We start from the raw sequence: 10,780 nt of genomic DNA on the forward strand, positions 1-10,780 counted from the left end.
TCCCCCAAGCACTACCAGGAATGACTAGAAATAACGGTCACAAGCTGGCAGAGGGTAGATTTAGGTTAGATATCAGGAGGCGCTACTTCACTGTCAGGGCGGCTAGGATCTGGAACCAACTTCCAAGAGAAGTGGTGCTGGCTCCTACCCTGGGGGTCTTTAAGAAGAGGCTAGATGTACACCTTGCTGGGGTCGTTTGACCCCAGTACTCTTTCCTGCCATGGCAGGGGGTCAGACTCCGATGATCTGCTCAGGTCCCTTCTGACCCTACACACTATGAAACTATAAATGTAGCAATAGCTAGAAGAAAGACTCTGAAAGATATCAGACCTTCAGGATGAAAGAATGATAAATCCATGTAAATCAAAGTCCTGGGTAGGACAGTTACCCCAATGTATTTTTTTAATTATAAAATAAATAGGGCTCTTAAATGCTCATTGAAGAAGTATTGATGTTGTAGTAGTATCATTCGTAGAAGTATTATTTCATGATCAGGAGGTGCTGAGTTCAGTTAGAATATGTATAATAAAATGGGTTCTTTTGCAGAACAGGGCCTGTTACTCATTATTCATTAACCATTATTCCTATTCATATATTGTTTGTAAGCATCAAGTATGAACCTTTATCCGAAAGCTCACAGTGTTACTAGAAAGAAGGAGGTATATTCTCTGCATTTTCCCCATTTTTAAGTAGATGAAATCCTCAGTGAAATGGACTAAGCCAGCTGTGCTCAACCTCTGGCCCATGGGTGGAATCTGGCCCATAGAGCTCTTTCATGCAGTCTGTGGGATTCCTCATGGGTCTGAAAGTTTGGCACCAGGGGAGTGGTGACAGTGTTAATTCCTGCAGTTCTGGAAATGGCTTTGGAAGCTGTGGTAATTAACACTGTCACTGCTTTCCCACTGCCAAATTTCCAGACCTGTGAGGAGCCCTGCAGACTGCAAGGCGCAGCCTGGTGTATTGACCTGGGCCAGTATGTGGGATTGCCTCATGGCTGCATTTGGTGTGCGGGGCTGGGCTGGGGTGATTATGCTGGATTACACTTGTGCACTGACCCCAGGCTTGATATGGCCTATGGACTGACCCTGTCCATGGGATTTAGCTTGTGGAATGAACCTGTGTCATTCTTCTGGCCCACAGTGTGAGAAAGTTAAGCAGCACTAAACCTGAGGTGTTACAGTTTAGCTTTATTCTACTGCAGGGTAAGGTCATATGGACAGTTACTGTGGAACAGTTGATTTCTGATAAAATCTCTCTCCCTTCTTATCTTGTCGGTCCATATCTTTCCTTCTCACCCGCTTGTGGTAGAGTTTTGAGCTGAAAAGTGGAGCCACTGTAGGAGCTGAGCTCAGTTAGAATATAATATGAATAATAAAACTGGTTATTTTACAGAAGGGGGCCTGTTAGCCATAGAAAATTGGGGTTGGAGGGGACCTCAGGAGGTCATCTAGTTCAACTACCCACTCAAAGCAAGACCATGCCCAGCTATATCATCCCAGCCAAGGCTTTGTCTAGCCAGCTCTTAAAAACATCCAAGGATAGAGATTCCACAACCTCTCTGGGTAACCTGTTCCAGTGTTTTACTACTCTCCTAGTGAGAAAATTCTTCCTAATACCTAACCTAAACTTCCTTGGCTACAACTTAAGACCATTGCTCCTTGTTCTGTCATCTGCCACCACTGAGAACAGTCTAGCTCCATCCTCTTTCAAACTCCGCTTCAGGTAGTTGAAGGCTGCTATCAAATCTCCTCTTAGACTTCTCTTCTCTAGACTAAATAAGCCCAGTTCCATCAGCCTTTCATCAGAAGTCAAGTGCCTCCGCCCCCTTATCATTTTTGTTGCCCTCCTCTGGACTCTCTCCAATTTGTCCACATCCTTTCTTTAGCGGGATGCTCAAAACTGAACATAGTACTCCAGATTTGGCCTTGCCAGTGTTGAATAGAGGGGAAGAATTATTTCTCTTGACCTACTGGCAACATGCATACCAATTCACTCGAGGTTGCTGTTAGCCTTCTTGGCAACAAGGGCACACTGCTGACTCGTATCCATCTTATTGTTCACTGTAACTTGCAGGTCCTTTTCCTCAGAGCTGCTACTCAGCCAATCAGTCCCCAGCCTGTACTGGTGTACGGGATTGTTTTGAGCTAAGTGCAGGACTTTGCACTTGTCTTTGTTGAACCACATGAGATTCCTTTTGACCCAATCCTCCAATTTGTCTAGGTCACTGTGGCAGGCGGGTAGGTCACTGTGAAAGGCGGGTAGGGGCGCTTTAACCCTAGCACTCACCTTTTGGGTGCGTTTGCATTTCATCAGAGGTCGTTGCAGAGGTGCAAGCCCTGAGGCGGAGAGTGGGGGCCAGGTATGGCTGAGGACACCTGAGCCCTGCAGGGTGCAAGCCCCGAGGAGGAGAGTTGGGGCCAGGTATAGCCAAGGCCGCCTGAGCCCTGCAGGGGTTTGAGAACCCGAGAGGGAAGGTTGGGGCCAGGTACGGCTGTGGCCACCTGAGCCCTGCGGGAGTTCGAGACCCCGAGAGGGAAGGTTGGGGCCAGGTACGGTTGTGGCCGCCTGAGGCCTGCAGGGGTTCGAGACCCCGAGAGGGAAGGTTGGGGCCAGGTATGGCTGTGGCTGCCTGAGCCGTGTGGGGGTTTGAGACCCCAAGAGGGAAGGTTGGGGCCAGGTACGGCTGTGGCTGCCTGAGCCCTGCGGGGGTTCGAGACCCCGAGAGGGAAGGTTGGGGCTAGGTACGACTGTGGCTGCCTGAGCCCTGCGGGGGTTCGAGACCCCAAGAGGGAAGGTTGGGGCCAGGTATGGCTGTGGCCGCCTGAGCCCTGCGGGGGTTTGAGACCCCGAGCGGGATTGTGGGGCCAGGCACAGCTATGGCCACATGAGCCAATCAGGAAGCAGAGCGAGAGAGTCGAGTCCTGACCCTGATAAGTCCTCCACTGCTGGGAGGCAGAGTGGGTTGAAAGTAACATCCAGAGTAGCACCACGACCTGCTGCCCGGGGGGGGAGTGAGAGTCCCCTGTGAGACCCTGGGGCACCAGTCGTGGTGTGAGGTACCCCAGCTTCCCATGTCCAGGAAGGGGGACCTGGAGAGAGTATGGGCTAGTGAGGGCAGAGGTAGAGTGCCCCCTCGACTGGCTCATGCTAGGGTCAGGACCAAGAAGGTCAAAAGGGCCAGGGGCCCACCATGAGGGGCACCCAGAGTCATGGGCGTGGGGCCGGACCCCGCCTGGCTTTTGAGGTGAGGCCAGGGCCTGTGTATGGCCGAAGGTCCTGAGTAGGGACCACGCCCGAGAGGGGAGCTAGCTACGTGGAGTTTGGCAGCCCAGATGAAGGCGGCATAGGCCGCCAGAGTGGGGGGAACCAAAGGAGGGTCCTATGAGGAGGATTTTGGAGCCTAGTGTGGGGCTAGTGTGCTTGTAACATCTGGATGCCATCTGCGAGGTTTGGGCTGTGGTGTAGGGGAGGATAGGAGCTGCAGATAGCGCTTCTGGCATCGGTGCAAAAAAATGGGCAGCCTCCCGCCTTATTTAACAGCTTATCAATTTTCCAGCAAGTCGTGGTGCGCGAGACAGGCGGGTGGTGTGCCCGGAGGCGGGTGGGAGGCTGGTGACAGCTGCCCGAGAGGAGCCCATTTTGCTACAGTCACTCTGGATCCTAACCCTACCCTCCAGTGTATCTACTGCTCCCCCCAGATAGGTGTCATCTGCAGACTTGCTGAGGATACACTTTATGCAGGTCATTGATGAAGACATTGAACAAAACCAGCCCCAGGACTGACTCCTGGGGTACTCGATACCAGCTGTCACCTAAACATCAAACCGTTGATTGCTACTCTTTGAGCCTGAAGCTCCAGTCAGTTTTCTGTCTACCTTACAGTCTACTCATCTAGCCCATACTTCCTTAGCTTGCCTTTCAGCATGTTGTGGGAGACCATATCAAAAGCCTTGCTAAAATCAATATACACCACATCTACTGGTCTCCCTGCATCCACAGAGCCATTTACCTCATCACAGAAGTCAGGCTGGTCAGGCATGATGTGCCCCTGGTGAATCCATGCTGACTACTCCTAATCACTTTTTTTCTCCTCCAAGTGCTTAGAAATGGATTCCTTGAGGATCTGCTCCATGATTTTTCCAGTGACTGAGGTAAGGCTGACTGGTCTGTAGTTCCCTGGATCTTCCTCTTTCCCTTTCTTAAATATGGGCACTATGTTTGCCTTTTTCCAATTATCTGGGACCTCTCCTGATTGTCATGGGTTGCCAAAGATGATGGTCAATGGCTCTGCAATTACATCAGCCAACTCCCTCAGCGCTTTTGGGTGCATCCCATCTGGCCCTGTGGACTTGTACACATCTGGCTTTTCTAAATAGTCCCTAACCTGTTCTTTCAGTACTGAGGGCTGCTCACTTCTTCCCCAAACTGTGCTGCCCAGTGCAGTAGTCTGGGAGCTGACCTTGCCTGTGAAGACTGAGGTCTCAAAGGCATTGAGCACTTAAGCCTTTTCTGCATCCTCTTTCACAAGGTTGTCTCCCCCATTCAGTAGGGGACCCACATGTTCCCTGATCCTCCTCTTGCTACTGACATACTTTTAGAAACCCTTCTTGTTACCCTACACATCTCTTGCTAGCTGCAACTCCAGTTGTACTTTGGCCTTCCTCTCTTAATCCCTTCATGCCTGAGCAATGTTCTTATATTCTTCCCTAGTTGTTTATCCAAGTTTTCACTTCTTATAAGCTTCCTTTTTGTGATTTAGTTTACTGAAGAGTTTCCTGCTAAGCCAAGCTGGTCTTCTGTTATATTTGCTAGTCTTCCTGCGCATCAGAATGGTTTGTTCCTGCACTCATATTGTTCATTATCCATTACTCTTATCGACATGAATCTGTGGCTTTTACCAAAAATATCCTGGTTCATGGAGATGGTGCAGCTGACTAGGAGAGAGGCCCTTCTATCACTAGCTCCAGGTTGTATTTCTTTCCCCTTAAAGACCTTTAGATTCCATGACCCTTGAGAAATAATGCTATGTAAACATATGTTTCATGGCTTCTGAGACTGTTTGTTTTAAAATGCAGTATTTTTTGTCAGATTTTTATGTTAATCACTGGAAAAAATCTGATTTTATTGTCGGGAGAGATCTAATAAGTGTTCAGAATATCTAATTATGATCCAGAAATATTTTAATACAATTTCATTTGGGTTCTCTTATTGAAATGTAATGTTTGGTTAATATTAATATCAACTAGGATGGCATAAATATGTTTTGCTTTGATGTAGGACATTATGATGAAAGAGGGGGGACCGTCTTAATCAGAAAGATTTTTCCCAGAAACCCTGGTTTTGGCCAGCCTTAGTGTTGGAGTCAAGCCTGTCAAACATCTGTTTTTCTCTGGTCTGTCTCCACCGTTTGTGTAGGGTTTTTCTTGCTTGTTTGTATGTTTTCATTGCAATATGTGCTAGCATACTGAAGTGTTTTTCTGAGCTAGTGAGGGGAAAAAAAGCATACATCCTTAATGTCTTGGAAATTACATTCTATAATTCCCTTATTCTAATGTGAAGAAATCTTTAACTGCTCAAGATAATGGCTCTAATACCTTTCCCATTTTTGCTTTCTTAATAGGTTACAAAGACAGAATTGGAAAAATTAAAAGCTAGTTATAGACAATTAATAAAAGAAGTAAATTCTGCCAAAGAGAAGTATAAAGAAGCTATGGCTAAAGGTATGTTGTTACTGCTTGATACAGTACTACTGGTAGTTGTAGCTCTATTTTAATATTGCCTTGTACTAACTTTTTTTTTGCAATAAAACAATGATATATCTGTTCTGTTGAGTGAGACAGAACATAGTCCCTGCTACATGTGCAGGTAAAGGCGCAATGGGATCTAATGTGCAATTCACACAATCATGCCTTTTTCCACACCACATGTGCTTGGCAGGAAGTGCGATGGTGGGATTGCATATTAGATCTCATTGCACCTTATTGCAAGTGCAGGGGGAGCCTGATACTGGGCTCCCTCTGAATGGGCAATAAGCAAGCTCTCATGGCTGGGAGCCCCCTCAGCTGATGGCAGCTGTAGTGAAACCCATTCCATGGGTTTCACATGCCTCTGAGGCTTGGAGATTGTGGCTCTGGTGATCTTCCTGCCTGAGGGGTTTCACGGGCCCGTGGGTCTGGGAGATCATAGCTGTTTCCTGGGAATCAACCATAGGGTGCTGCCAGGACCCAGAGTCTGCAGCTGCTGGGGCTGAGTGTTGCCAGGAGTTGCAAGAGTTGCAGCCTGGCTGGGCAAGGTGCACCCTTGTGGCTGGGAGCTGACAGCTGACGGGGCTCCCAGCTTCAGGGAAGACCCTGCTACATGTGCGAATTAAAGTTTAATAGCAACTAGCTATAAAGTTAGTACATGTTTTTGAGGTCTAACTTTATAGCTGGTTAGAGCTTTTCATTGTGTGATAGCTGCCCTGCATGTGTAGCTGGTCTTAAGGTAATGGTGTATTTAACTAGTTAATTGTGCGATACTTGTAATGTGTAGAGGAGGACTTTGTCATAATCTTTGTTTATATATAAATGTTTCTTCTTGATACAGTTATTTAAAAGATTCCTGAAATGTGAATCATTTTGTGTAGGATTTTTCTTTTTCTCTTTAATTGACTGACTTGGAACATAAAATAAACACACACATACACAGACCTTGTGTCTTAATGCTAAATTGGGGAGGAACCCCCTCCTCCCCCCAGTTTTCTGCTCATTTGTAGTCTGGGATATTTTTAGGGAGACAAAAGAAGTTTGGTGACCAAGTTGAAATTCGGTAAGTGCTGAGTGTCTTAATTCGTTGGGGTTCTTTGAAAGTCTTTGTGCTTTAAAGCTTGTGTGTGTGTGTGTGTGTGTGTGTGTGTGTGTGTGAGAGTGAGTGAGATTATTTGGGATCATAATTTTTTTTCCATCTTTTAAAAATTATTTTTACCCCTTGATGTACATTATATTAATTGAAATTAAATGAGCAGTGGAGTGTGAATATTATTACTGTTTCATATTTAACTGGTTATAACATAGTAGTTCCTAAAGTACTAATCAGAGATCTGGGTAGCATTGTGCTTAGGCACTACTCTTTCACTAACAAAGAAAAGAGTTCTTACCTTGCTTTCTAGATTTCAGACAACCAGTAGATAGTTGCAACAAATATCAGGGTAAAAATGAGTTAAAGATTATGTAACAATTACTACTAGCACAGCTGGGCTATTATGGTCTTATTGGCTTTCAGGTATAAAACAATCTAAATTAATTTGTTTGTCACCATCACGGATCCTGGTTTTCTCTGATTAAAAAAAAATCACAAATTCTCTGATACCTCCCCCCCCCCCCCAAATCCATTATTAAAATTAAAAGCCTCCTGCAGCCATCCCTAGTCCTGCTGGTGGCCCTCACTGCCCCACAACGGAGCCCCCAGCTGCCAGGGCTATAGGGCAAGGGACCCAAGTCTGCAGCTGTTTTCCCCCCAACAGCAGGCAGCTGCAGCAGAAGCATCATGGAGCCAGCTCCCCCACTGCTCTGCTTGCTCTGGTGCGGGTGGGGCCAACTCCTGGATCCCCCCCAGCCCTGCCAGAGGGGCCCCCAGCCCTGTGCAAGCCCTTCTTACCTGAGGCTCCAGGAGTGAAGAGTGAAGCTCAGCTGAGTGGAGCTGTGGCTGACTGAGAGCCTCAGGCCCTGCCCTTTCCTCTCACCCTTTGGGCAGTGCTGGGGGTTTCCTGCCCTTCTTGCAAATAGCTCTTGCAGGCTGGAGCTCAACCAGCCTGCAGAGGTCTTTGCAAAAGCAGGGAATCCGTGGGTTTCTCTGCTAAAAGGAGAAATCTGTGATTTTTCTGTTTTTCCATGGGAAACAGAAAACCAGGATCCCTGGTTATCATTCCTTCTGATTTTTAAAGCTGTCACCTACAGATTACTTAACTATGATGGTCTGTCTTTAAATAGTCATGTTATCTCTACATTCTTAGAGAATGCAACAACTTCTGTGATCTCAACAAGCAGCATTCCTTCCTCTTTTGCTCACTGTGGTCTTATTCTGAATTTGTTGTGCACTCATTGAGAATCAGTGAGAGGTCTGGATCCTCTGCTGTTGCAAGATTGGGGCTGGTGTTTTGCTGCTACTCTCTGGGCAAATGAAATTAGTCTTTTGCAAATGTTCTCAGAGCTATCATAAAAAAGAGCTGTTTTTGTTTGGACTGTTTAATTTATCCTGCTACTGTTTTTCCTGAGCTTCACTTTTATTTGCCTTCTCTTATTAATAGCTCACTCTTATTAAATTAATAGTTACTCTTATTAAATTAATAGTTAATGTAAAACAGTGTTTCCAGTGTCTGATTTGTAACACTCAGAAGGGATTTGACAGGGTTTTCCATAAGGGCTGCAGAATGTAAACTATGAAGATTTATTTTTTCAAACAAGAAAAGTTCTGTTACAACATTTGGAAAATGAGTATATAATTTTAGTAATTTCAATGAGCAACCAGTTTAAGTTACTGAATTAAATGCGCTTCCTGTAATAGATGAATATACTATGATCTCACTCTCTGTAAGAAAGAGGAATAACTCTTTTATATTGATGAACAATGTAACCAAACTGGGAATAGAGAAGTAAATACTGATGTAGCTTTGTTGAGTGAAGGTACTCTATCTAGTCTGCTTCACCTCATAAGTATTGAAAGGTATGTCTCAGTTTTGTCGTTTATTTTGTAAGGACTGGAAAGTGCCTGTTGCCTCATCTCTAATGGGACTCACATAGCGAATAATTGTTTACATACAAAAGGAGAGAGAGAAACCAACAATGTGTTAGGTTTCTGTTTGGCTGGCAGAGTATGTCCTCTGGAGCTGTAATTGTTGGTAGACTGTATGTAGCTGGAAGCTGCAGATGTGCTGAATCTGGTCCAGTGTTTACAATGATATATTATAAATAAATATGAGTCTCCAAAACTGTCCAGCAGGAATATGAGAAGAAATAATTAGAGGATTTCTAAATTGTGGTGTCTTATTATTCCAAGAATTAGTAGAGGTATCCTTTCTAAGTTCAGAATATTGAAATTGATGTGATTTGTGGATCAAACAAGAGATGCATTAAAAATCTAGGAACAACTGCCTTTGACTTGGGTATAGCACAATATTTGGTAAATTGGAGTTCTTGACTGTTCCCTAACAAGTCAATTGTGTTGGCCCATCACTGTTGTCAGTGGCTCTTCTAAAGTTGATTGGGTCAGTTATGTATTGTGATCAGAGAGAGAAGTTTCTGTTTTCTAGAAATTTAAAATATGTTTTGTATGCTTGTATATCATATTACTTGTTTAATTCAAAGAAAATTTCAGTATCTCCATTTCAACCATGGGTGCTTCGAGCAGTTTTAAATCTTGAGATAGACTAAGTATAAATAACTAAGATCTCTGGACTGAGGTAAGGGTGTGAGTCTTTATTGTGCATTACCTGTTCCCTGGTAATTGCCTGCATGCAGGATCTTTCTCTTCTTTTATTGAGAATTTAATGTCTCCAGTTTAATTTTTACTTACTGTGGAGTGAATGTGTGCACATGGGCAGTTCCTGCTGAGTAGCTAACATGTGGTAAAGCCCAGACCTCTTTCACCACAGCAAATTGTTCAACTTTCCATACCTTGTACTTCTATTTGATTTATGTCCTGTTGTGGTAAGTTATGTTTCCTTTGCACAGTTATTACTACAGGCTGCCTCTATTTTCTTTTACTTACATAATATTACTTAAAAAAACATTGCCTTCCTTGAACATTATGGGGAGGTACTGTGTTCAGAAGGATTTCCAGGCTCAGTAAAATGAGTACATTTTTTACCATTAGAAAGATTAAAGCAGCAGCTTAAAAGCAATATGAGAATTGTTAGGAGAAGTAATTAAAGGCACTATTCCCTCTATTTAATAGGTGGAAACACTTATTTAAAGAAAAGTTGTGGGAGGGAGGAGTGGAAGGAAAGAGCAGAGAAGTTCAGGAATGAAAATGTATGAATCCTACAGCCATGCAGAAATGAGCACCAACATAATAGTAATAAATTGGGGAAAGGACACATCTGATGATCTGCTCTCCTCAGTAGTGCCCAGAGATGCTCTGTAATATTATCTGCTGCTCATTTTAAGAAGACTGTGTAGTTATGTTAATAATTAAAACTATATTTTCATTCTAGCTAACATTATTAAACCTTAAAGTTAACATTAAACAAATATAAATTGTATTAATACCTTAAAGTACTTGTATTTTTAAAATGTACAATTGGATGATAATTACTGTTTTTGTAATATGGTATTAAATGTACAGGTTCTGACTACATATTTTCTTTATTGCAAGATTTTGAAAAAGGGACTGACACATTAAGCATAACCAGTCTTTCAGAGCCTCAGTTTGAACCTTATAATTATATTGCTAGACGGATGGCTAAATATTATGTGAGAAACACCTAGTTTTAAATACCTTATCCCAACGATTTTATCTACTGCATATAGTCAAATATATTAGATGATCCTGAATATAAGACAACTCCCCCCAATAATTAGATTCTATATATTGAAAATGATAAATTTGTTATAATGTTCCAGGTACAGAATGTAATTGTTGGAGGTTTGCCTTCACTTTATCCATCTCCCACTGCCACAGCAAGGAAAAATAAATTGGGGTGGGGAGGGTTGTCAGGTATCCCCCTTGCTCTCTACCCGCCTCCCTGCCGCAATTTGTCCCTGTAGTCCTTCTCCTCCTCTACTCCTCCTCACTGTCAGACCTT

At 44.0% G+C, this 10,780-nt stretch overlaps 1 protein-coding gene across 3 annotated transcripts in view; it reads left to right on the top strand.

Moving 5' to 3' along the window:
* Positions 1 to 10,780, top strand: part of FER (FER tyrosine kinase) — a 437,414-nt gene that overhangs the window by 70,227 nt on the left and 356,407 nt on the right. For all 3 annotated transcript variants that reach the window (XM_019517242.1, XM_019517244.1, XM_019517243.1), the window contains exon 5: positions 5,621 to 5,720. In XM_019517242.1, the coding sequence (XP_019372787.1) occupies positions 5,621 to 5,720 (100 nt within the window). The remainder of the gene's footprint in view (positions 1 to 5,620; positions 5,721 to 10,780) is intronic.

This window comes from Gavialis gangeticus, unplaced genomic scaffold (assembly GCF_001723915.1).
Source record: "Gavialis gangeticus isolate Ggan-Ray unplaced genomic scaffold, GavGan_comp1, whole genome shotgun sequence".
Taxonomy (NCBI): domain Eukaryota; kingdom Metazoa; phylum Chordata; order Crocodylia; family Gavialidae; genus Gavialis; species Gavialis gangeticus.